Consider the following 27854-nt stretch of genomic DNA (forward strand, 5'->3'; position numbering starts at 1 on the left):
CTGTCCTGCCAGAAGAGAAGAGAAACTTCAGAGTCTTCATGCAGTTCAACCACACCTGTCATATTCCATATGACAGGGGTCTCAAACTCCAGTCCTCAAGGGTGGACTGGAGTCATGCAACTTTTCCATGCCCTCGAGGACTGGAGTTTGAGACCCCTGCCGTATGGTGTTCATGCTGTTTTCTACCCCACAGTTACAGCATGTCTGACTGCCTGTTCAGCATATGCAAAAATATATGATGAGTTTAAGCATGTGATGACTAAGGCCTTCCATTATGGTGTTTGTCATCACATGTCACAGACATCTGGATGATCATTTGGAATAAACAAAACTAAAAACTTGTTACTTCATCTTTTATCTTTATTATTATTGTTGTTGTTCTTATTTTACACTTTTCATTGTTAGGCATTAGGTTTATTTGTAGTAGTCCTTTCCAACGTCTTTCTCTCTTCCATGTTACTGTGTCAGCTTGTCAGCATCTATTTGGGTTTGGAAGTGGAACAGAAAGTCAGGAAATCCAAAGTGCCATTAAAACCAGAAGAGGTTCTTATATTTCAGAAGAAGGGATTAATTCAAAAGAAATGACGTCAATGCCATATTTTATTTAGGAACACTAGAGAGCACTTTGCAAAATAACACATTCTTATAATTTCACCCTCAGATGAGCCAAGCTACGACTGTCAGGGAAGGTGATGTAGGTACAGAGCATGTGAGAGTGGTTAAGTTAATGTCTCTTGTCTAGATGAAGGCACAAGAGGGATCAATGGCAAGGCGTAGAGATTCAGTATCTTCAGTCTTCAGTGGACACTCCATTTCTGGCACAAAACACCTGTAAAAATGGTCGATTTAGGAGGCGACCCGACAACTTCAGCCTGTCAAACATAGTAATGGAGCAGCATGCTTTAAAAAAAAAAAAAAATCTAATTAAGCATGCACTCAGTACCCTAAGAATTATTATGGTAGTTAAACACAGTGATAGTTGTATATCATATTATATCACTTCAAACAGAGGTCATCCAGTAATGCTGCACTAATGAATTAGACTAACTATTCACTTTAGCTAAAGTTATTAAGTTAGCTAAAGAGTTGGGATGCTGTGTAAGACATAAATAAAGCTAAAACAAAGGTTTGGGCACCGTTTTGCATGTTTCCCTACTGTAGGGGTCTCTGCAAGCATACAGAGGGGGTACTCTGAGAGGGTACAAGATGACAGCTTTGGAATTCTACTAGAAACAGTCGATCATATTTGTTTGTCAAAGCTGAATTCAGGGCAAACTATGTTAAATTAGCGTTTTTAGCTAACAGCTACAATAAGCATAACAGTTACTGTATGGCTATCATTTGTTAACATGACGCTTGTTCTTATACATGTAATACGTTTATTACCAACCTGAGAGTTTATCCGCTGGTCATTCGACATGACGAATGACTTCTGAAGTCTTAATTCAGCTCAAGACGCTGTAGATTCCCGTCGGTAACACTTTCGGTCCGCTAGTAAAACGTAGTTCTATTAATCTGCGCTTGAACCGGAACCGGATGTAAGTTCCAAAAAACTGAATTTTGGAACTGAAATTGAATTGTAGAACTGAAACTGAATGGTGAGAAGTGAAACTGAAATTATTCGAGAGCTGAATTTTTAAAGGATAAAATGCAGTTTCAAAGCAAATCAATTCATTTTCAAAATATAAATTCAATTTCAATTTAGTGATGATCATTTTCAAACCATAAATTCAATTTCAAATTAGACTAATTCAAATTCAGTTTTCAAAAGCATTTATTCAAGTTACAATTCAGATTCAATCTGAGCAATTCAAATTCAAATTGAACTTATTCAAATTCAGTTTCTGATGGCACAGATTTCTGCCCATAGATTTGTTCTGTAAAAACTGAAATTAGTAAGATGGATATCGATATCAAAGCTGTACTTTGTGGCCTGCTAAGCCCACAGGGCTGGTGCCGATCAAATCTTCATCTGTTGAAGATACAGTTAAACTCTGAATCACAGAGAATGTTTTGCTCTTTATGGTTTATGGTGTCCTTCATCACTGTTTTTCAGTGAAATGTTGGTTTTCCTGATTTTTCTGACACCACATGAAAGAACCTTCGTTCACAGGTAACCCAGAGTCACATCCACACTCCTGTAGGTGTAATGTGAGCAACCCTCAGCCATCTGTCACTGAAGGTAACGATGGGTCTTCAGCTCACTAGTCTGGATGATTAGCCTCCATCAGGCTTTTCCTGGAACCAGAAACAGAGCGCTCTGTTTTTACCGAAGTTTCTGCCTCTGCACAAGTGAAACGAGAGGGTTAGACCCCAAGAGAACAGGTGAGGTGAATGAAGTTTAAGGTCAGAGTTTTACTCTGTTATATTTAACGTTGCAAGATCAGATCAATGATACAGAACATGAAGAACAAACTGAAGCATGATTAGAGGATCTAATGTTGCCTTTACTAAAGCAAACCCTACACCACCTTCATCTTAGCCCAGTATTTGTAACCTCACCATCATTGACACACTTACACACACCTGAGATAAGCTCTTTAAGCATGACCATGACCATCTCCTCATCTGATCAAAGAAAAGGATCACTTTTATAAGTTCACCACCTCTTTTCATCTTCATACACAAACTGAATCCACAGACTGTACAGGTGTATGACACACACATAAATACCTGCTAATCAGTGTGACATCCAATCAAAATCCTCAGATGTTACTCAGCAAACCTGGGGTTCCACCTTCTTGGACAGTCTGTTAGTACAGTAACCTCACAGCTGCCATATTATTGATCAGATGATGTCATTAAAAATGCTCCAACAGCACAAACATGGTCCAGTTCAGGTGAAGTTAGCAGACAGCTAGCAGCTACAGCCGGCTGTGTCACCATCCACCCATCAGTCAAAAAGGCCACGCCCCTAACAATGCAAACTCCCCATGAAGAGGAAATTATTTAAAAATGATCAACAGAGACCAAGCAGTTTGTGTATTGTAAAAGTGTAAATGTGTAAACCTGTTTATTTGTACTGTAAAGGTTTAACATGGGAGTGTATGGAAACCACTCAGTGCAGCACTGAGTGGTTTCTGCTGGACACCGGAGGAAGTGCAAGAATATTGCAATAGCTGTTTATGAATTACAGATAACTTTAGTCCCACAAAAATAAAATAGACCTGTTGAGATGAGATTTCCTCTTACTTTTTTACCTGCTGATCAGTTATGCTAAGCTAAGCTGAGCACAAATGTGAATAACTGAATCTGAAATGTTTCCTGTGCTGCGATCATCACATCTTACCAGCAGAGCTCCCTCTGGAGAGGATTTAGACATTCATGGAAGCCTGGGGGGAAACTGATGGTATTAGCGCAGGAAACAGGAAAGACAGGCTGAAGCAGACAGACAAGCACCTGAAACACCATCAGGTTTCCTCTCTGTGGGAGCAAAACACCATGTTTGTGTGAGCCATGATGAAGACTCTCCTCATCAATGGGGCCTCCACTTCTGAGGCCGTCCTTCTGCGCCACACCATCTCAAACCCAATATCATTCAAATATATATTCAGACAGAACTTTATAAGAAACCATTTATGAACGCGCTTGCAACCGATCCTCTCGTCTGCACCAGGATGATGTGATCAAAGTTATTACAGCTCAAACTAAAGCTGACCTTAGTTATTATGACGAAAAACAAAGACTAGAAAAAAAAAATCAATCATCAGAGACATTTTCTAATGTCCGTGCTTCCTTAGACTCATCGTTTCACTTTCTGAGGAAACAAACAGCTGCTCATGAAGTTATTCTAAAGAATAACTCACATTTAATTCACAAAGCATTAAAAACTCTGGTATTTTAATATGTTAATCAGTTATTTTACAGATCCAAGAAAGAAAATCCATAAACGAGGCATTCAGGAGCATCAGGGAGATTTGAGTTTTACACATTTATACATTTATACAGACTCTCGCTCCCACCTTGACCCTTTCATGTCCCGTTTCTCAGATGAGACAAACTTTATGTACAATATTCACACTGAGGACATCTCGTCAGTCCGTGCTGTTTCCTGATCTCAGCTCAGTCCAGCTGTTCTTCACATCAGGCCGCAGCCAAGCAGCTCGTCCCAGGGCCACCACCGCCGTGCAGGAAATGGGAGGAAGATGATTCAGGAAGGAGAATGGCTCCCGGGAGGATTATGTGGAGATGGAGGAGTAAGCTGAGGAGGCGCTGACCGGGGAGTACTGGACCGGAGTGTACTGGATCAGAGGGACGGCCAGGTCCAGGTACTCCTGCAGAGGCAGAATCACACGTTAGAACAGGAAGTGGAAGCTCTGGAGACTTTAGCTCTGTCACATGACACCAAAACTCGCTTCTAACTTTTCTTTGTTCAACGTCACATCAATGCTCTCTCGCCAAGAGACCCACGCCGCTTCAAATAAATGAATACAATCATGACGTTTTTGAAAGTTCAAAGCAAAGCTGCAGTTCCTCTGATGTCCAGCAGAGGCTTCAGCACTGAGGCAGTCACACAGCTCTGCGTTAGCCAACTGCAACTAAGATGAGAGGAAACCAACACAGACTGTGGTATAAATTTCACAGGAGCTCACAGATAACTTTAAATTTACAGAAATAATAAAATATCTGTCTCAGTCTTCCTGATGGTTAGCGAGTGCTCCACCCATCAGTTAAATGTTTAAAGAGGAACGAGAGGGACCAACTGAAGAGAAACAGCTGAAGTGGAGGACATTTGCAGGTTTTACTCCTTAACAAAGAAACGACAAGTCACCTGGTTGGCCATGATGGAGACAGTTCGATCCAAATCCTCGACCAGCTGCTGGAAGGTCGGCCTGCGGGACGGGACGGCATGCCAGCAGTCCCGCATCATCAGATACCTGAGACCATGCAACACACGCTTTACTGCGCAGGTCGGATCAACACATCAACGAACACAATACCAAATAAAACAAAATATCCTCTTTTGATCACAGATGTTTGCAGCTGTGTCTCTGACTTTGTGTTTCCTTATTTACATGAAGTCACGTGCGACTACACAAGCGACCTTCAGATTTGGCAGAAGGTTTGTTAGCTGCAGCTGTCTGGAGATACTTGTTTGACTAGTTTCAAGTGAATTTAGAGCATAAAAGTGGTAAATGTTGGATTTTTAAAGTCGGCTCATCCTCCAGGTCTCATGTTTTCAGATATTGGCATTTAATGAAGCTGTCTCTTCTGCTGAGTTTTCCAGGAATGACCGGCTCCTCTGCTTAAGTGTCAGACTGAAGTGTTTGATGTGATGATATACTCACAGCTCCTGAGGGCACGCCGATGGTTTCTCCATGCGGTGTCCCTCCTTCAGCAGCTTGAAGAGCTCCTCGACAGGGACGCCGGGGTACGGAGACCCCCCGAGAGTGAAGATCTCCCACAGCAGGACCCCGAACGACCAGCTGTGAACACAGAGATAAATGAGCAGCTCTGTAATTTTCTCCCAACTGTCACATGAAAATAACTCATAAAAATCCTCATTTATTGATAATTGAAATATTAAATAGCTATTTCTCTATTCCTCTATATCACCATTTCTATCTCTCTGCTTCAGCTGAAGACAACATCTGAACCATCAAACATGTAAACATTAACCCATGATCTTTAGCACCAACATCTAATTTCACACTCCATAGATCGGAGCTGTCAAACAGCTACTTGCTGCTTTAACATCACCTTCTGCTGGGGTGGAGGTCCACTCCAGGCTGGGATGAGTTTCACGAGTCGGAGGAGAGCAAAGCGGGTGATTGACAGACATTTGTGTCGAGCTTTGAGAGCAAAGTTGCAGATTTACAGCTCGTTCTACGTTCCTGCCCTCACCCGTGAGCACGAGCGTGGGAATGAGCTTCCAGAGGGGCTCCAGGGACGGGAGTTCAGGAGGAGCTCAGAGCAGATTTGCTCCTCCACATAAAAAGGAGGCAGGTTCAGCATCTGAACAGGACGCCTCCTCATGATGAGTTTCTGGTCTAATCGGAGGAGACCCCAGTGCAGACCCAGGACACGCCGGGCTGTAGAGGCGGGCGGACTGACCAAGTATCGACAGTATCGGTGGCAACACAGGTATTGGCATCAGATCAGTACTTAAGTTTGTTCAGTGTTGTACCCATTCATCAGACAACAGGCATGTCTGCAGCCACCTCCCTGCTCTGCTGTGATTAGTCGCCCTGCGGTCACATGAGCAGCACTGAGCAAAACTGCGCAGGCTGCAGTGCGTGTAGAGCTACTTCACAGCTGTACATGAAAACACTGCAAACACGATGCTGCTGGAAGGAAACTCCTCACACACACCCGGCACAAAGGTCAGAGGTCACAGTACTTCAGACAGACAAAGAATATCCAAGTGGCTCACACAGAGGTGAAAGTGATGTTTCAGTCATGACATCAGTCATGACTGAGAGTTGAGAGTCAGCATCAGCTAATGTTAAAGTGTTTTTGGCCATTATACTATATCTCACAAAAGTGAGTACACCCCTCACATTTTCCTGTTTTATTGTATCTTTTCATAGGAGATATGACACTTTGATACAATGTAAAGTAGTCAGTGTGCAGCTTGTACTACAGTGTCAATTTGCTGTCCCCTCAAAATAACTCAACATACAGCCATTATTGCCTAAACCGCTGGCAACAAAAGTGAGTACAGCCCTAAGTGAAAATGTCTAAATTGTGCTTAATTTGCCATTTTCCCTCCCTGGTGTCATGTGACTTGTTAGAGTTACAAGGTCAAATTGGAAGGTGTCTTGAATTTGGTGTTATTGCTCTCACACTCTCTCATACTGGTCACTGGAAGTCTAACATGGCACATCAGGCCAAAGAATTCTCTGAGGATCTGAAAAAAAGGATTGTTATTCTACATAAAGATGGCCTAGGCTATAAGAATATTGACAACATCCTGAAACTGAGCTGCAGCATGGTGGCCAAGACCATATGGCAGTCTAACAGGACAGGTTCCAGTCAAAACAAACCTCTCCATGGTCGAACAAAGAAGTTGAGTGCACGTGCCCTGCGTCATATCCAGAGGTTGTCTTTTAAAAATAGATGTGTGAATGCTGACAGCATTGCTGCAGAGGTTGAAGGCATGGAGGGTCAGCCTGTCAGTGCTCAGACCATACGGCACACACTGCATCAAATGGCTGTTGTCCCAGAAGGAAGCCTCTTCTAAAGATAATGCACAAGAAGGTTTGCAAACACTTTGCTGAAGACAAGCAGACTAAGAACATGGATTACCTGTGGTCTGATAAGACCAAGATAAACTTATTTGGTTCAGATGGAGTCAGGGATGTGTGGCGGCAACCAGGTGAGGAGTACAAAGACAAGGGTGTCTTACCTACAGTCAAGCATGTTGGTGGGATTGTCATTGTTTGGGGCTGCATGAGTGCTGCTGGCACTGAGGAGCTACAGTTAATTGAGGGAACCATGAATGCCAACATGTAACTTACTAAAGCAGAGCACGATCCCCTCCCTTCAGAAACTAGGCCACAGGAAGGATTCCAACATGACAACAACCACAAACACACCTCCAAAAAGACCAGTGGCTGGCTAAATAAACTGAGGGTAAAGGTACTTGACTGGCCAAGCATGTCTCCAGACTTAAACCCTATTGAGCATCTGTGGGGCATCCTCAAATGGAAGGTGGAAGAGCACAAGGTCTCTAACATCCACCACCTCCATGATGGAGGAGTGGAAGAGGATTCTAGCAGCACCCTGTGAAGCTCTAGTGAACTCCATGACCAACAGAGTTAAGGCAGTGTTGGAAAATAATGATAGTTACACAAAAAATTGACACTTTGGCCCGAGTTTGGACATTTTCACCTAGGGCTGTACTCACTTTTGTTACTAGCGGTTTAGACATTAATGGCTGTGTGTTGAGTTATTTTGAGATTACAGCAAATTTACACCGTTATACAAGCTGCACACTAACTACTTTACATTGTGTCATATCTTTAATGTTGTCCCATGAAAAGATACAATAAAATATTTCAACAAATTTAAGGGGTGTACTCACTTTTGTGAGCTACTGTAGCTGTTACTGTAGCAGCATATTTTCAGCTCACTGAAGTGTGTTAAATCATTTTTTAAATAATTATATATATATATATATATACACACTCCAAACATGAGCTATGAAACACGTCTGTGCTGACTGTCCGCTTTGTTTCCAGCCTGCAGCACAGTTAAACTACAGACGCTGAGATAGACACCTCTACATTCAGCTCAGTTTCAAAATAAAAGCCAGAAGGTCTGTTTTACTGTGTTAACTTCTTAGTTTGAAAGTAAAAGTCACAGTGATTTAATGATCTTTTCGCAAACTGATGATGGTTTGTCATAAATCAGTACGCACCGCGCTCCCCGACATCAGCTGCCTCTATAAGTTAAATATATCGGCATCAGTAATATTAGCCCTGTATTTACTTTGTATCACATAGCACTACTGGGGAGGAGGAGGAAGACAGAACGGGGTCTAGGCATCTCTGCTGAGACTGCTTCTCCCTACCAGTGTAAATTATTTTAAAAACACACATGATATTAAGGAATTGTCCACAACTTTACCTATGGAAAAAATTACTTACATTATCAAGGGGAAACTACCACTTTTTCAAAACATCTGGGGTCCCTTTATGCAATATATGGGAAATATGGATCTTGGCAGTATGGTGGATGGGGCAGATGGGGTGTAAATGTTGGTGGTCCTCTGCAGTTTCCTAAATTAATCTCTTTTATACTTGATCTTTAATGCTGTGTGAATTGTACATTTGAGTTTGTAACTTTGAACCATGCACAATAGTGTAACCGAGTTGATGTTGAGCAACCCTTGGAAATAGAGAAGCTTTTATATATATATATATATATATATATATATATATATATATATATATATATAATTATTATTATTTTTTTTTTTTTTGGGGGGGGGTTGTGTTTTCCTTTTCCTTTGTTTGACTAAGTTATTATTTACAGGTGATATAGTTTGTACTTCCACTTAACTGTTGCTCTCTAACATCTTATAAGTGTCTGATTTGCAAGGGAGGGCGATTGACTGTTATACAATAATTTAGCTGCCCTGGATGTTTCCTTTGCTGTGGAAGTACTCCAATTTCTGTATGTAATTTTGAAACGCAATAAAGATATTGTTGGAAAAAAAAAAAAACACACATGATGTGATGAGCTCAAAAAACAGGAAGCCGTAAAATGCTGTAAAATCACAGGAAGAGGAAGTCTTGGTTCAAATGCTCGGTAGGCTTCAGAGGACTCACACGTCACTCTGGTGTGTGTAGATTCGGTCAAACAAAGCTTCCGGCGCCATCCACTTCACTGGCAACCGACCCTGCGGACACAATCAAACCCAAAGATCAGCACCCTGTCACCTTTGGCTTTCACCCCGCCAAAATAAAAGTCTGTCCAACTTACATTGGTGGTCTTCTTGTAGTAGTCGATGTGGTGGATGTCTCGAGCCAGACCGAAGTCGGCGATCTTCATTACGCTGTCTTCGGTGACTAGAACGTTCCGGGCCGCCAAGTCTCTGTGAATGCACTGAAGCACAGGGGAGGGTCAGCCTTTACATCATGACACCGAGAATTCAACCGACAACCCAATGCACTCACAACACAGCTACCCCCCTCCCCCTTTTATTCTTAAAGAATAAAGGCTGGAGACTGTTACGGATTCAAATATTGGGGATGGATACAAGAGGAAAACCAAAATAACAACACTGGTCCGGCCGGGTTGAGTCAAACGATGATTTAATGATCACACGTGTGGGAGATGGACACTGTACGCAGACAGCATCAGATCTCAAAATGGTGGAGCATTGATCAAACTCTTATAGCCTCTATTGGCCCCCACCTAATCATAAAAGCCTAAACATTCACATGCTTTCTCTCACACAGCGCCTAAGCTACGACCTTGGCTCCCTGTTTATCTGCTCCTGCTGAGATGGGGCAGAAAACTCCAGTATGTTCTGTTCTCTTCTAATCAGACAAATAAGGCGATGACTTTCTGCGAACAGTATTTCTTATAACTCAGCAGTATAATGCATCATAAAACAATATCATTCATTCACAATAAATCAGCAGTCTAATGTAATGCAAATCAGTTTAACAAATGCAATAGTTACCACCTTCTTCTAATTCAGGAGAATAATGCAAACTAAAACTACATAATAATTCACAATCTTTAATTAGGGGTCTAACATGGCATAAAATAATATTATAATCCCACAAGACCCCTTCTGTTCATCCAGCTCCATATTTTTAGTAAGTTTGCACCAAGACCCAGCACAAGACAAAAAAATGATGATCAGTTATAATTGTAGGGTCTTTATCTCACAATATAAAACACCTGGAGGCACCTGTTACTGTGCTTGGTGCTACTTAAATGAAATGGAATTAAACTGAAGCACGATTCTTCTGAGCAGCAGAGTCCAGGCATAAAAGTATTGAGATGGGTGTACCTAATAAAGTGGCTGTGAGTATATTTCTGCACTGCGTGTGTCAGATTTCTCGTCAGACGCTCTGTGTTTACTGGCAAAAGAAAACCGATGCCCACAGAGTTCACAAGATCGTTCAAGCATGAAAAGGAGCAGAGTCTGCGCCCTGATGATGTAAAGTCTCTCTGACCTTCTTTGATGCGAGGTATGCCATCCCTCGGGCCACCTGGTACGCTGCCGACACCAGCTCCCTGACCTCCAGGCTGCCCAGTGACGCCTGCCTGGAGCTGCTCCAGTATTCCACCCCGACCGGCCGGCGAGCTCGCAGATACTCCCTCAGATTACCCTGCGCAGCGTACTCCACCACCACATAGAGAGGACCTGCTCCGGGTCATGGCGAACCCCAGGAGAATGAAAGAAACGCATTAATAGCAAATACTCACACGGCAGGAATTTAAAGACCTCAGACTTGGCGGTGCTCACCGTCCTGCGTGCAGGCGCCCACCAGGTTAATGATGTTCTTGTGTTTGCCGATCATCTTCATCATTTCCATTTCAGAGATGAGGTCAGACAGATCCTTCTCCGTGGCATCGGCTGCACGTAGCAACAACACGTAATCTTTCAGCGACAACCTCAATGTCATGCCCCCTGCAGCTCACACTTGCACAAGTTTCCACATTTATATTTGGAGCTCTGCTGAGACTTCACTGAGCACCACCACAGTCAGAACTTTACTTCCTTATAAAGTAATTTGCATTTATTTTATTAGGGGCACACACACAAGCTGGAATGGAGAAGCTAGGGTGGAGGTGGGTTGCAAAGAGGCAGCTGCAGGGGGCATCTTTCACCCTAAACTGCTGCCTGCAAGTTCTCTCACCTTTGAGCATCTTCACGGCGACTTTGGTGACCCGTGTCGGTTTGTTTTTGTCGATCCCGATGGCCTCGGCCAGAACCACCTGACCGAAGCAGCCTTCGCCCAGAGGCTTCCCCAGAGTCAGCCTGAGGACGACAAACAAACGGTCAGCAGATACAGGAGCACGCTGATCTCACGCTCACTTTCATTATATTTAAACCTTAAGAACAGACCGAGAAGATGAGGCTGACGTAATTTCAGAAACATGCTGTGCAGCTGACAGTGAGCTCTCCAACTCAGTCTGTAAGCTGGTTGTTTGGTCGTGTTAGTGATAGGTCAAAGGTCACAGAGACAGGCAGGTTACATTAGAATGTAACAGATGAAGAAATAACAGTGCAGTCTTTTCCCTGATGTCAATTGCTGCAGCAATCTCAGGTGCAGATTGGGAGGGGCGAGGGGCAGAAAAGGCGTGGTTACCGGTCACGAGGCAGCTCCCACGCAGGGTCGTAGGGAAGTTCGTACTGGGATGCGCCCACCAGGACGGTGGTGGCCGCGCTGGAGAGACGAGACTGACGCATCAAACACATCCCCGATTGCAGTGAGGACGACGACTCGACTGACACCTGTGGACGCAGAATTCAATTCTATTTTATTTATACAGCACCAAATCACAACAACAGTAACCTCAAGGTGCTTTATGTTGTAAAGTAAAGACTTTACAATAATACAAAGGAAACAAAAAAATAACCCTATGACTCCTGTGAGCAAGCGCTTGGCAACAATGGGAAGGAAAAACTTCCTTTTAACAGGAAGAAACCTCCAGCAGAACCAGGTTAAGGGAGGGGCAGACAGTTGGGGAGGAAGATGGGACAAAGACATGCTGTAGAAGAGAGCCAAAGATGAATGATAACTAATGATTCAATGCAGAGAGGTACAAACACATGTGAGTAAAGAAACACTCAGTGCATCATGGGAATCCCCCAGCAGCCTACACCTATTGCAGCATAACTAAGGGAGGATTCACGGTCACGTGATCCAGCCCTAACTATATTCTTTATTAAAAAGGAAAGTTTGAAGCAGTGCTGTCAGCGTTAATCTCGTTAGAATGATGCTAACGCCATAACCGCATTAATGCAGCAGATCTCCGTTAGCGAGTTAGCGCGGATCGCCCCATGCATGGGGCTGCATCAAGGTGCAGCCATGGGCTAACAGAGATTTGCTGCGTTAATGCAGTTATGGCGTTAGCATCATTCTAACGAGATTAACGGTGACAGCGTGAGGAGCAGGATTTTGAATTCTGGATTTAACAGGGAGCCAATGAAGAGAAGAAAATATAGGAGAAATCTGCTCTCTCTTTCTAGTTCCTGTCTGTACTCTTGCTGCAGCATTTGGGATCAACTGAAGTCTTTTCAGGGAGTTTTTAGGACATCCTGATAATAATGAATTACAGTTTTTATTTGCCAAGGTAATGCCATCCAGAGTAAGAATGGAATGGGAGTCTAAAAGACACATTGATGGTTTCGAGGTAGTAATTACTGAAGTTAACTCAGAAAGATCAACTGGAGAACAATACTAAACAAATATCAATTGTAGTGAAAATAGCTGTAGATAACGTGAAATGTGAAATGATTCTGAGTAATTTTATCTATAATAGTTAAAATTTTATTTGTGAAGAAGTTCATGAAGTCATTACTAGTTAACTTACTCAAGGGATGATTGGCTCAACAGAGCTCTGACTTTTTTGTCAGCCTGGCTACAGTGCTGAAGAGAAACCTGGGGTTGTTCTTATTTTCTTCAATCAATGAAATAGTAAAATGTTCTGGCTTTGCAGAGCAGCAAACTATTTCTCCAGGCTAAATGATGATCTTCTAAATTTGTGATACGCAATTTCCTCTCCAGCGCGTTTGAGAGCACATCTTAAAAAGGAGAGAGCGAGGGCGCCTCACCTGTCTCCTCACCTGTCTCTTCAGAGGCATGCTCTTGGCTAATTTCTGCACGACCAGCTGGTTGCTGAAGTCACTTTTCTTCGGCACACAGCAGAGCCTGCAGATGACTGCTGTGGCGGTGAGGACGACGATGATGAAAAACCCAAGGCAGTAGATGAAGATCTCCAGGTACGCCTGCGAGGTCAGTGGGGAGGGCGGAGGGTCTGAGGAGAGATCACATCGGGAACATTAACAGAGATTTGAGCTCGTTTCTGTGCGTGGCAAACCTGCGAACCTTCACATACCATCGACCACAGTGAGCCACGCAGAGTGGTGCGACACCCCAATGGAGTTGGCGGCCAGGCAGGTGTACTCTCCAGAGTCTTCCAGAGTTACACTCCTCAGATTCAGCACCTCCATTTCTCTGTCTGTGGTGTTCATATTAGCAGTCTAAGAGAGACAAAGGGAGCGGCGCTCCTGGGATTATTCATGTTGATGTAAAGCGCTGCTATCCAGGCAGCACACAGGTATCCCCTGAGGTGTGATCGGGGAATAAAGGGAACAAGTTTGACTACATTTATATCAGCTTTCCATACTTTGAGAACACGAGCGTAGGGCAGTCCGTCCGGTCCCACTTTGCTGCCGTTGATGACGATGTGTTTGAGCCACTGGATGTGAGGCTGTGGGTCGCTGAAGACGCGGCACACAAAATCCACGTTGCTGCCAACCACTGCCGTCTGGTTGGCCGGCAGTCCGGCCTGCAGGATGGGCCTGTGAGGAGAGCGCTCTGAAACAGGTAGGATGGAGATAAAGAGAGAGGTAAAATAAGAGGACAAGAATGATGATTTGCTGTGTTTTTGTTCAGTTTGGAGGAATATGGGGTTTCACAGAGCTTCAGCTGTGCCGGAAATGTTCACCATCACTCTTACCGACTACATCCAGCTGGTAAGTGTGTCGCAGGCTTCCATATTCGTTCTCCACCACACAGGTGTAGTTCCCTTTATCAGAAGGAACCACTGACTCCATAATTAGACTCCACATGTGGTCTCTGATCTGAAGGACAGAACACAGGTAAACCAAAGGGATGAAAAGGAAAACTAACTCTGAAGCTTCCTCTGATGTCACAAACTCACCTTGTAGCCTCCGATTCGTTGGTCCTTCCTCAGCTCGTTCCCGTTCTTGTACCAGCGCAGGGAGGGAAGCGGATTTCCCATTGCTTGGCATCGAAACTTCACCGTTGTGCTTGCAGGAACGGCGTGAAGCAGCTTCTCCATCTTGTCTGGCATCACCCACTGCGGCTCCAGCGCTAATGAGGAGACACAGCCACGTAAGGATCGTGATTACAAACACCTGTCTGAGAGAGAGAGAGCAGTTTGAAGCTTACGCTGCTGCAGCTTCTCGCTGCTCGTCGACAGCTCGTCGGACAGCTTGTTTTCCTCTGACGAAGATTCGTCATCTTCTTCGTCTTCGGAGGATTTCACTGCGTCTGCTTTAAAATAAAAGGCAGTTTGTTTAAAACATGCAGCTTTTACAGTTCTGCATTAACCTCAATGACCACACATGATGTGTATCACAGGAAGATGACTGAGAGCATCTCAGAGGACATCAGACGCTCTGATTCCACATTCAGAAGAATAAACTAACATCCGCCCTTTTTAGACATGAATCGGAATCAAAACACTTTAGTAATCCCAGAAGCAGTGATGTCACAATGCTCCAAGACAGAACAGAAACTATATACTATATAAAAGCATTCTAATTTTAAATATCCCAGTATGTTACACAAATCAAATATATGGTTGACACTGAGGTGCCCCTCTTGATGCTTTGATTCTGTGGAAAAGCTCATACCAGAAGAAGTGTAATGAAGTGTAATGCCAAAATGAATCAGTGAGATTTTATGGGAAACATAAGCTTGTGAAATGGGCACATTTAACATGTGGCTGAAATAAACTGCTAACTGTAAACAGGGCAACAGCTTTAGAAGACTTTCGTTCCAGATCAGGAGGTCAGTTTTCAACAAGACAAACCTACAGCAGCTGGTTTCAGACAGAGGACCGAGGCCCAGGGTCAGATAAAGAGGGATTATTATGAACTGTGAATCATGCAGAGCAGCTCTGGGAGAGTCTGAGAATGAAACCTGGAGCAGGAAGTGAGCAGAACAGTTTCAGCTTAAACACTTCAAAGAAATATCCTCAGCTGTTTCATATTCTCTGACCAGCGGTCACAAACAGAAAACCAAACCAGCATCAGGAGCCTGGAAGGCCTTCTGCTGTAGACTGATGGTGTAAGAGGCTCTGTGGCTCTGAAAGTACAGCTCCTGGTAAAGACATCAGAGAAGAACAGTGAGACAGGGCCGGGCTCGAGGGACGCTGTTTACGAGAAACCAGCTCAGGATCATTTTCTGTTACTGCGTCTGCCACAAGGAGGCGTGGCTTCAACCTGAGCCGAGCAAAACAAGAAACTACAGATTCAAACACTCAGCTGGAGTCCAGATGGTTGGACCGGCACATACCCACCCACATACACACAAACACACACACACCCACACACCACCCGAGGCAAGTGTGTTTGTTGTGTTTGTGCTGCACAGCGCTTCATGTGTTCTCACAGGGCCAGTCTGAGCGCTGTCCTCGCTCTCACCAGGAAAAAATCACTCTAAACGTTTTCAGATGCTTTGCAGCCACAAACAACCAAACCTTGAAAAGTCACTTTCCTTTTACAGAACTTCTCTCATTGGAAACTTTTAGGAGCTTTTATATAACATGGAGACAGAAACACCGCGACCACAGTCAAGATCAGATGTGAACGAGCCTCAAACAAAGGAGGGCGAGGCCCAAACAAGCGCTGCAGCACTTAAAAAGAGGCTAACGTACCGGCGCTGCCAGGAACCCGATTTATCATCAGAGCGCCACGCTGAGCACCAGGCTTTAACCATGAACTGTGGTTATTCAGATAACCACAGCCCTCTGCTTCAGGCTAAAAATAGTAATAAAAGCCAGTGACAGTGACATTAAAAAAAGCCAATTAAAAGAAACAAGTTATTGTGTCTCAGATTCTCTGTTAAGGAATATTTGTGAGTTTATAGCGTTTTGTTTTCATTTCAGTTTTTCAGAAAAGTGTTTATGTGTTTATCATAACTCCCACATTTAACAGCGTCTGAAGCTGCAGCCACGCCGAAGACACCCCGCTTTACTTCACTGCAGAAATTCACCTGCACATGCTTCAGTTTGGTTTCATAAATTAATAAAATGCATAAATTAAATATCCTGCTTCAGAGTCTCCAAGAAGAGAGATGCACTTCTCTGACAAATCTTCAACTGAATTTTAGTTAGTTTAGTAATATCTTCCTTAAACACCAGGGTCTTACAGCAGGGCTGTCACAGCTCAGAGCTCAGCCTCAGTGTTTACATGTATGAATGGCTCTAACTGCTTCAAGCCTCCATCAGGAGGCTACATCGTCTCGTTCCATGCTGGGATCCTGGATCCAGTTAAACTGAAATGCTAAAGCCAGCTGTCTGACTGTGAGGATTTGCTGCTGCTCGCTGGTGTCAGTTATACTGACGTGTCTGAGTTTGGGACATTAAACACGGCTTTAATTCTAGTTTAAATGAAGCAAACTCAGGTTAAACTGTAGGAGGTGTCTGAAAAGTGACTTTAGATACGTCTTTCAGTCATGGTGTCCACCCTCAGACCTCAGATGCTCCTCACCTGTGCGCGTGTCCTCTGTGGCTGGCCTGGACTGAGCCGGAGGGTCGTGAACCAGCAGAACTAGCAGAACCAGCAGGAGGCAGTGAGGGCAGGACATCGTGTCCAACACAGCGACGTGCTCCGAACACACTGCAGCGACAACAGACACACAATGTCAGACTTCCTGCTTTCTCTGAGAGTCAGACTAGTGCAGGTCACCGAGGATGGAAATCTGCCTGCTTCAGATATCCGTCAGTTTGAAGTTAAAAGGATACGTACTGTATGATGTGAATGATTGGTGAGCAGAAGAATCCGAAATGTGCAAAATGCTGCCACAGGGAGGGTTTGTTCCAGTTTTAAAAGTTTTTTTCTACCTTATAAAAGTTTAAAAATACAGAAAACAGTGCATCAACTTAAACTTAATACACTTTTTATCATTAATATCATTTAGTTTGTTTAAATGTACGATCGTAAAATGAAAACAGGAAGTCAATAAAACAAACGAGCTGTGATGAAACGTGAAAAGAAGATGAGTGAAGCTCACTCACATGCACTACAGCATCATTCATGTTTTGGCTACGGCTGCTGATGACCTTTGACCCCTCCGAGGTGACTCACACAGCACAAACTGCATACAATGATTGTGGTCATGAATAAACTTTCTAAAGCTCCAACCTCAACGCTCCGCAACATTTAGGAACTTTGTTTAAATTCCGGGTCTGTGCCAGGAAACCAACCAATTGAAATTAACTTCACCAATTTTGGAGTCTGATATCAGCCAGAGCTTTTGATGGATACCAGAAGAGTTTGGTTGATGTGCAGCTGCTAAGAGATATTTAAGCAAATATCAATGAGTGTGAATAGACACACTGCCAAAAGCGCGCGCGCACACACACACACACACACACACACACACACACACACACACACACACACACACACACACACACACACACACACACACACACACACACACACACACACACACACACACACCTTGAGTGACATCCACCTGTCCATAGGGTTTAATATAACAGCTGAAGGGTTTCCACAGGTTTAGGAGTGTTTATGGGAATTTCTGACCATTCTTCCAAAGGCACATTGTGAGGTCAGACACTGATGTTGGAAGAGAATGCTTGGCTCTAAGTGTCTACTCTAATTTATTCCAAAGGTGTTCTGTTGGGTTGAGGTCAGAACTCAAGTTCTTCCACACCGAACTCGCTCATCCATGTCTTTATGGCTTTTGCACTGATGTGCAATCATACTGAAACAGGAAGCTCCATCCCCAAACTATTCCCTGTGCCAAACAGTTTGGAGGTCTGTAGCGACTAACTCGACAGAAAGTTCCTCTGTGCACTTTGATCCTCAGCATCCACTGACCCCGCTCTGTGAGTTTACGTGGCCAATCACTCAGTGGCTGAGCTGCTGCCGTTCCTAATCACTTCCACTCTGTTATAATCCCACTAACAGCTGACTGGAATATTTAGTAGAGGAAACGTCACGCTAGACTTGTTGCAAAGGTAACATCCTATCACAGTACCACGGTGGAGTTCACTGAGCTCCTGAGAGTGACCCATTCCTCCACAGATCTTTGTAGAAACAGTCTGCATGCCTAGGTGTTTGATTTTGTACACCTATGGGCATGGAAGTGATGGAACACCAATGATCTGGATGGGTGACTGAACACTCTTGGCAATATAGCGTATGTACCTGTGTGGATCAGAGAAAACCCAAACTTTTTCTTTAAAGTCGTTAAAGATGCATGCTGCACAGCTATTCCATTGGAAAAAGAACAGTTCAAAGGATGACCCTGACATTCATGCCTGAGGTGAGTAGACGAGACTGAAGGAGCTGAAGCAGCAGGAATGAACAGCTCCTCCTGACTGACCAAGACAAGCAGCATCTGACAGGACGCCTCCAGGCTCATTTGTTTCAGCCCCAATCAACCGGGATGAGACCCCCGTGTGAAGACACCATTCATACAACACACATACACACTCACACCAGCATTGTTGCACTGGGAGTCAAACAGTGAAGCATCCTGTCACTGAGGTCTTCGTGGCCCATCCTCTCTGAGTTTCAGAGCTGAGATGTGGTCCTGTGTGAGCCTCAGCTCCATCCAAAGTATCGCTGAACTCTGATTATTGTTGATTTTTATTGATTATTGTTGATTGTCTGTAATATCTGTGGTGCAGCTCTCTTCAGTTTTGGTGCTTTCTTTATTGTCTTTAACTAAAAAATCTTTAAACATGAAAACTGGATCCAGATAAATCTCTACGACTTCCTCTCCTCATTTCTGAGCCCGGATGATGACTTTTTCCTCAACCCAAGTGTGAACTCGGGTGTGATGGGTCAGCTCAGTCGAGGCAGTGCTGATGGATGATGAGGGTGGTTTCTTAAACCAGCCTGATGCTTTCATTAGGAGTCATTTTGGAAGCTGCCTCCACGTCACTAACATCAGTCAGAGCAGACCCTCTGAATGAAACCTTACCTGCACTAGACTGTGTACACCGTCTATCTGACACATCCACTCCCAAAACAGCTTCACCCTAACACCACCCTGATCTACAGCTTCAGCTCAAACACCACCCTAACCCTCTCCACTCCATCCTTACAGTCTGAACATCACATATTCTTATTTATGAGTGTTTACAGAAGGAACCGACTCACAGACACCTACACCACCTGCATCACCATCCACACCATCACAGACTCACAGACAGAATGATCATTTTAATGTGGTCAGAGGTAAATAACCTTAAAGCTTGAATCAGTGCCTGAGCTCGTGGTTACTCATGATTATTAGGGTTAGTCTAGTTCAGAAATATTCTTCATGCTATAATAAAAATATGGCGTGTGTGTCTAGAAACTTCCAGCTGCTCACATGAGAGGAAGCTGCGGTTCTCCTGCAGGGATCTGAGGATGGAAGGAACGATTTGGAGCTTTCAGCTACTGGCATGATGCAGAACCACCCTGTGTAGCTCCTGTCCTGTGCAATGAATCCAGTTTTAACTTGAAAAACTATTTTGGCTTCCTGCAATGACTGAGCATGACTAAGGCGTCTCCCTGGTGTCATGGTAACGCTATGACCTCAGAGAAACCCACCCGAGTGTCAATCTGACCCTGGCCAAAGCGAGGCTGACGCACCGGCACTGCCAGGAACCCGATTTATGATCACTGAGCCACGCTGAGCACCAGGCTTTTACCAATCTGGGATTTCTGAGACTAATCTGGTTGGTGGAGAGCGAGCAAACAGCCAGTCACAAAGCAGTGCGCTTCAGTCTCTGACACAAACGCCAAAACATGCTTCACACCCCATCAGACACCTGAAGTCACGCCTACTGCTCGCAAATTTCAAGATTAAAGCGGAGTGATGATGATGATGGTAGTGATGAGATCACTGTGAACCTGTTTACAGACACAAACAGGAACAGGAAACTGTAACAAGCTCCAACTACACCTTCACAGGCTCAGGTGTTCTGTTCTGACCTCACTGGTGATGATGACGGTGATGATGATGATTGTGTGTGTGCTGGCAAAGAGGAGGACTCACACACAGCCTGCAGCTGTCACTGACCCACTAACACAGACAAAATATTAGGAACACCTGTGCCTAATAAGCTTTTGGTCCTCACACTGCAGCAAAGCCCAACCTGTGAGGGTCCCTGTGGTATCTAACACAGGACGCTAGCAGCAGATACTCAAATACTTCGAGTCCTGTGTACTGTGAGTCAGAGTACTGCAATTCAGACCTCTCCCAGTTCAGCATTAGTCTCTGCTCCGCTCTCAGCACAAGAAAAAGTGTGTGACTTCTGCTTTACACTGATCTACTCCACCCACACAAACCAACACCATCACAACTCTGGTGCCAGCCTCCTGATTTCAAACTAATCATTTTACATTAAACTGTTCATTTTTCTTCATGTAATAAAGCCTGAGACACACACACACACACACACACACACACACACACACACACATACAGTAAACCCCTGGTCGGAGCATCTGGTCCGGTGTGCGTGTCAGAGAGAGAGAGTACACCTGTACCTGTGAGCAGGTGAAGCTGTGAAGCTTCAGAGCCCTGCGAGTACAAACATATCTGAGCTGACCTCAGAATAGTGAGCCCCCTCCCTCCTCAGAGCAGTAGTACCTCTGTTTTTCGCAGTACTTACAGACACACAGATCCCGGTAGACCTCAGATCAGAGTACCTGTGGAGCTCCACGGTCTGCGGAGTTAGTTAGTACCGGGACTGGGCACCAACAGCAGCCTGCCCGCTATTCCGTCTGCGGCTCTAGTTCACGTTAAAGCCCCGGCGGAGTGATCCAAACTCCTCTTGCTCTTCGCTCTAGAGCCGCGCGTGCAGAGCACAGTCCCTCACGGTGTTTGTCGGCGCACGGTCAGCGGGAAGGCCCGCCCACAGGGGGCGTTTCTTACCCTCCTCCCCAGCGCACCGTGGAGGGCTGGTTTTAACGGTGCTGTGGGGACGCGTGTGGGGACAGAAAGGTCCCCACACTTGTAACTTCCAGCATGGGACATCGGGCTATTGGGTGTGTTTATAGCTAGGTTTAAGTTTGGTTTAAACATAGCCAGACTAATCTTCTAAGTGGCCCGGGTCAAACACTTGGCTCCCTCTTAGACACACAGAAAGAAAACAAAACCTTTACGTCATTGGATTAAGAAACTTCATCCGAAAGACTGATACGTCAGTGTTGTTGTGGTTGGGCGGTACAGTTTTACATGACCATTTACAGTTTCTGGAAATTCTGCAAAGTTTTGTGGCTTCAGTTTTGACTTCAGTGTGGAGACATGTTTTTACGAAAGTGTCAGATCTTCATCATCATCATCATCATCATCATCATCATTATCTTTATTTATAAAGCACTTTAAAAATAACCACAGATGACACAAAATGCTGTACATTAGAACTAAATAATCACAATTATAAGATATAAATAAAAGCCAATTTAAAAAAAATTCATTAGTTAATAAATTATTTAATTAAAAGATAAACTAAGTCTCACTGCAGTCAAAAGCCAAGGAATAAAAATGGGTTTTAAGTAGTGCTGACAGCACTAGTTTTAAGATGTGTTCTAAAAGAGGGCTCTCTATTGTGCAAGGGCAAGTTATTCCATAAGTTAGGAGATCTGTCTCACAGCATTAAACTGTTATTTATGAAGTGAGTGTTAAAAAACAAGTACAGTTTAAATCCATGTTTATGTCATGTTACCTCTTTGGATCACTTTCCTGTGATCATAATCAGCTGTTTAGTCTTGCCTCAGTTACATCACCATAAGCTCTCACACAGCCAAGCTTCAGTCACTTCAGAGCCCTTCACACTGATTTAAATTCTCTCCTGGAAGCCTAAATTACCTTAAAGTTGACCCAAGTCTTCACTTTTTGATTTTATTATCTGCTCGATAGGCAGTGTTGGGGAGTAACGGAATACATGTACCACCGTTACGTATTTAAAATACAAAATATGAGTAACTGTATTCCGTTACAGTTACCGTTTAAAAAGGTGGTATTTAGAATACAGTTACTTTGTTGAAATAAATGGATTACACTGCGGTACTTTCCTGTTTCATATTGTCGCGGGTCAGGACTGTTTGGGTTTTGTTTGACAGCTACGTTCTGTTATTGCAGGCGGCAGCGTTATGGTTGCCAAGGTTACAGGGTGACACACTCTCTCTCTGCGACTGTGTGCTTCCTGGGTGAGAGAGAGCGCCTTTTTGTTGTTGTTGTTGTGCTAAGCTAATAGGCAGAATGCTACAGGCATAGCCCTAAAGAATGTAGCATCATGGGCAGTGTAGTCCGTGCTGCAGGGAGAATGGACTGCCATACACGTTATGGGTCTGTGAGCAAGAGAGGGAGAAAAAGGAAAACTACGGGCTGTCATCGAACAGAAACGGGAGGTGGAAGCATGTAAATATAATAATAACCACTGCAGCCAAGAAGAGTGCCTGACGAGCCCAGTTGAAAGTAAGCTATTAAGACTCGACTGTCGTGTTTTCCTCCGAAACAATAAGTTCCGTTGGAACCTTTCAACGCCTCTCTCTGTCTCTCGCAAGCAAAGTTGACCCACACAACAAAGTAAAGCTATTTTTCGGCTACGAGCCCAACACGGAACCCACGGTATTAGCCAGAGGTCCCTTTACTACGGTTCGGAGCCGCGGACTTTCAGTAATAGTAATAAATCACATTCATGTAGTTGTAAACAGCTGTTGGTCTTCCTTGGTCTCTTGTGTTCTGGGGGCCTCTGGATGTCTGGAGTTTTGATCTCCTCCATACCTGCTTCATACCCTGGAGGACGGGGCTGTGGCTCCCCACACTCCCTAGCAGATCGTTACATGGAGAAACCTTTGGAATACAAGCATGCTGATCCACACAGGTGTACACATGGGTATTCACAGACGAGGACTACAGCTTTCTTGGCTGCTGCCTCAAAGCACATTGTGCGCTGTCTATCTTGCGTGCTGCACAATATCGTTTATTATTTAGTATCTACTGATATCTACTGCTAGCTAGTTTATTGTGATGGTGCTGTTTTTTTTATTATGTTGCTCTTTGTTGTTTGCTTTCTCTTCTGTTTTTTTTCTCCATACAGGTGACCCGGGTGTTTTTTTTTTTGTTGTTTGGTTTTGTTTTTTTTTTCTCTTTCTTCCCCCCTTCTCACCGTCTCTTCTCTCCTTTGGTTTTCTTTCTCTCCCTCTCTTTCTATCATTCTTTCTCCCTGTCCTATCCCCCAGTCATGTCTGTCCCGTTTGTAGCAACTGAAAATAAAATAAATTCATAATTATAATAAAGGTCAATCAAATGGACCAATATGGCAAGGCCATGATGATCCACTTGGTAAAATAAATCCGCTTGGCATCTTTCTTGGCCTTAAGACAACAATTCTGATGGCTAAAGATCGAAACGGGACACACAAAAAACAAAAACAAAAAAACAAAAAAACAAAAAAAAACAGCATGATAATATCTTAAGTAATCCAAAGTATTCAGAATACGTTACTCTCATTGAGTAACGTAACGGAATACGTTACAAAATACATTTTGGGGCATGTATTCTGTAATCTGTAGAGGAATACATTTTAAAAGTAACCTTCCCAACACTGTGGATAGGAGCTTTACATTTTGTCCCCGCAAAGTCACTGCAAACTGACTGTCCCCATAACACTGATAAACACCTACACTACACACACTCACACAGATGGTTTCCATTGTGAATTCATTGGCAGATTGGTATAATGTGTGTTTGAGAGTGTCAGGCTGTGAACAATGACTCTGACTGTGTGTGTGTGTGTGTGGGGGGGGGGTGGACAGAGGCAGTATTGTGAGTCCATCCAGTCACACAAAGTAAGGTCAGAGTTATTAGAGGAGTGGGCAGGATGGATGCTCCACTGTCATAAACATTTGGGAACAGCTCATAGATCAGAGTATTCACCATAACAATGCACTTACGTCTTTTTAGATAAAAAGCCGTTAAAAAAAAAACTACTTTGTGAAAGTACTCCTGTTCTAGTGTGGCTATAAGCATTTTACCAGAAAGTCTCCAGCCCAAAGTTAAAGATAAAGACTTACATTACCATTAGCATATATTAAATATTTACATATTTTAAATGATCTATTCTTTCCTCTCTGAGGGCTGCAGGCCCTCTTGTTGTTTTTATCTTATAATGATGATGATGATAATAATAATAATAATAATAATAATAAACTTTATTTATAAAGCACACTTAAAAACCAAGGGTATGCTAAGGTGCTTAACAAGTAACATAGAGAACAGAAGTTAGATAATAGAAATAGGACCAAACAAGTACTAAGTATGCAAGCAGGTAGCTGTCACTGATACATAGGAAAGCAACAGGTACAGAGCAAACAAGAAGTTAAATGAGCATAAAAGTGCATAATATAAAATCATAAAAGAAATATTAACTAGAGGGAAAGGCAAGATTGAATAAGTGGGTTTTTAATCGTGATTTGAACAGTGCAATGGAATCAGATGCGCGGAGGTCGAGAAGAAGGGTATTCCACAGTACCGGGGCAGCCAGAGCAAACACACGGTCACCCCGGGACTTCAGCCGAGATCTGGGTTGGGTCAGAAGTAGTTGAGTGGCAGATCTAAGTGTTCTCGCAGGAGTATGTGATTTGAGAAGTTCACTAAGATAACTTGGCGCTAATTTATTAATAGTTTTGAATGTAAGGAGTTATATTTTAAATTGAATACGGTACTTTATGGGCAGCCAATGCAAGCTAGCTAGAACAGGAGTAATAGGGCAAAATTTCCTGGTACCAGTCAAGAGGCGGGCTGCTGCATTTTGGACTGTTTGCAGTCTAAGAAGAAGAGAAGAGGGAAGACCGTAGTACAAGGAGTTACAATAATCCAACCTGGAGGTCACAAAAGCGTGAATAAGCTTCTCCAGGTCCTCATGCGGAACATAATGCCTAGCCTTAGAGATAAGGCGCAGTTGGTGGAAGCTAGATCTCACTACAGCAGACACTTGCTTATTGAGTTTGAGCGAGCTATCCAGCAGTGCAATGCGCCGCAGCGCGCGTGCACAAAAAGGTCCAAACGCAGACTCAAGCGCTAGCAGAAAATGACACTTTATTATAACAACAAAAGGCAACCCGGGAAAACCAGAGGAGCAAAACGAGGAACTAAAAAACCCGGGGAAACAATGACGCGAGGAAGCTGGAATCGGGACTGTGGGAGGCTGCAACAGAAAAGGAAGAAGATTACTAGGGAGCCGGGAAGCTCCAGGATCTTGGACAGGAACGAAAGTTTCTCTTATCTTTGGTTCATTTGCAGGAGCCAGCACAGGTGCTGATATCAGGTGCTTTCCAGGTGCTTCAGCCACTGTTTGTAGTCCCACTCACTGATTCCTGTCCTTATATGTTAGAAACGGCATCTCCTCCACCTCTCAGTACTCTCCACAGACTGTATATAAAGGACGCACATGTGCTTCATGTGGGATGGACTTGACTGCAGACAGATTGTAGCTAACCGTGCATGCACGGTTAGCTACAAACATAAGGCCTGGGGCCAGAATTGGCCTGCCAAAGAATTCAGTCTGACCCAATGTATGGCTTTCAAAAATGTGAAGGTGGCCAGAAATTTTGGTCTTTGAACTGTTTTTATAAGTTTTACAGCTTTTCTCCTGACAGTAACCTCAATCATGGTCAAATACACCAAAACAACAAAGTAATAGATGTAAATGTTTAAAATTACTGTAATTTTAAACAGTTACTGAGCTCAGACATCAGCTGACAAGCAGGATCATTTACTCACAGACTACACAGTCAAACCACAGGAGTCACCCCCTGCTGTTGTTGTGCGGTATTTTCTGTTGTGTTGCATTCAGGGCCCATGGAAACCATACAACCTTGCAGCTCCAGTCTGACTTATGGTTGTGTCTTTTTAGATCAACACAGAGATGTTTTGGACTTAAAGTTCACTTCAGAAGGATTTAGGTTAAACATGTGGACCAATGAAGAAGAGCATCTCTGACCAGAGCTTTACTGACCCACAACACAGCATGTGCTAGTCTCTCAGTGAAGGCACTGAAAGTGTGATATGGCCACTGTCCTGTCAGCTGAGACAGTATGGTCAGCACTGTACTGAGAGACAGATGTTTGATTTTTCCTGTCCTAACTGTATAACTTTGCTGTGCTCATTCAGAAAAATCCTCTGAATAACCACAAAAAGCTCTGAAAGTGCTAAAAGCTGCTGACCTTGGATCGAAGCCAGCAGTGAGAAAATTCCTGTATTTATAATAGAAGCCACACAGGAGACGAGGGAAGTTTTCTCTGGATGGTGTCCATGCATTAATGCCCTGCAGGGTTGAGGCATCCTGAGGAGGATGTGGGTTTGATTCCTGGTAAAGTGTGGTCACGGGGCTCTCAGTGGTTTCTCTGCACCTGCTTTACAAACATAGGACAGACTTTGGACTTCACAGCACTGGTTAATGTCTGACTGCTGGTTAATAAAAAGCTCCGCAGTCACAATATGCAAGGTTCATATCCTTTCTCTGTGCATTACTCTCTTCTTGCCTGAGCCAACTTGTTTTCTCAGCATTACTTATGTTCTTTTACCTGAAGAATCTGGATAAACTGAGCTTTTAGCCCAACTTTAGTTAAAAAAAAAAAAAAAAAAAGTCTGCAGTGGAGCCCTAAAGAATAATGTGTAAATATGTCTCCTTTAAACTGAATCCGGTCATGTTTATGTATCCCAGCTGTGTTCCTTTCATGGATAACATCAATGAATTGCTCTGCCAGCCTCTCTGAGTCAGCAGTCAGTCCCGCAGCCTGGCCACTTGGATCCAGTCATTATTCTGGACTTTGCCTTGACAGCCAGAGCAGCCCCAGGCCCAGCCCGGCACTAACTACCGAGCCTGTCAAACCACACAGTCAGACCCACCCAAACCCAGAGCCAAACCAGAGCACACCAGAGCCAGGACGCACCAGGCCAAGAGGAAAACGAAAAAGGGCACCAAAGCACAGGATGAGCGTGCACTCTGCTGCAGGTCTGCAACACTTTTCTGAGCAGGAAAAAGTGTTTGTGGATGATCAGGAAAACTCGGCAACACCCTAGTTCATGATCCAAGAAACTAAACATTATGAAACAGTACGTTTCCACACTTACAGTAAAGCAGTCAGAGGTGGAAGCAAAGTACACTTACCTGATTACTGTACTTCAGCTGCATATTCTGGTATTTACTCGAGTATTTATTTTAGTCCCACCATTAAACGCAAACATCTCAATGTCCTCTCTTCTCATTTTTCCAACCAGGCTCATTACTTTAGTTTTAAGACACCGAAGGGGAGTTTTTATTTTCCCCTCCAAACTGTCACAGTACGGCTGTGTGCAGGCAAAAGTAGGACCCAAACGCAAACTCACAGAGACAAAAGGTAAACTCAAAAAACACAGCTTTATTGCTGG

The 27854-nt window shown here is 43.8% G+C and overlaps 1 protein-coding gene across 2 annotated transcripts; it reads right to left on the reverse strand.

Moving 5' to 3' along the window:
* Positions 1-3818: 3818 nt before the first annotated feature.
* Positions 3819-27804, reverse strand: LOC113026317 (fibroblast growth factor receptor 1-A-like). Of its 2 annotated transcripts, none has more exons than XM_026174966.1 (18): positions 27595-27804; positions 26648-26836; positions 16937-17065; positions 14610-14714; positions 14359-14531; positions 14155-14278; positions 13822-14012; positions 13531-13675; positions 13259-13449; positions 11778-11923; positions 11325-11446; positions 10931-11041; positions 10638-10828; positions 9430-9552; positions 9276-9346; positions 5289-5426; positions 4772-4877; positions 3819-4274 (listed from the first exon to the last, which is right to left on the reverse strand). In XM_026174966.1, the coding sequence occupies exons 2-18, from the start codon at positions 26763-26765 to the stop codon at positions 4179-4181; spliced, it is 2280 nt and encodes a 759-aa protein (XP_026030751.1). In that variant the 5' UTR covers positions 26766-26836; positions 27595-27804; the 3' UTR covers positions 3819-4178. The 2 variants fall into 2 exon arrangements, with proteins under 2 accessions (XP_026030751.1, XP_026030750.1); XM_026174965.1 differs by having other exon boundaries at positions 13247-13449.
* Between the last annotated feature and the right edge of the window lie 50 nt (positions 27805-27854).

The sequence above is a fragment of the Astatotilapia calliptera genome, chromosome 7 (genome assembly GCF_900246225.1).
Source record: "Astatotilapia calliptera chromosome 7, fAstCal1.2, whole genome shotgun sequence".
Lineage (NCBI taxonomy): Eukaryota > Metazoa > Chordata > Actinopteri > Cichliformes > Cichlidae > Astatotilapia > Astatotilapia calliptera.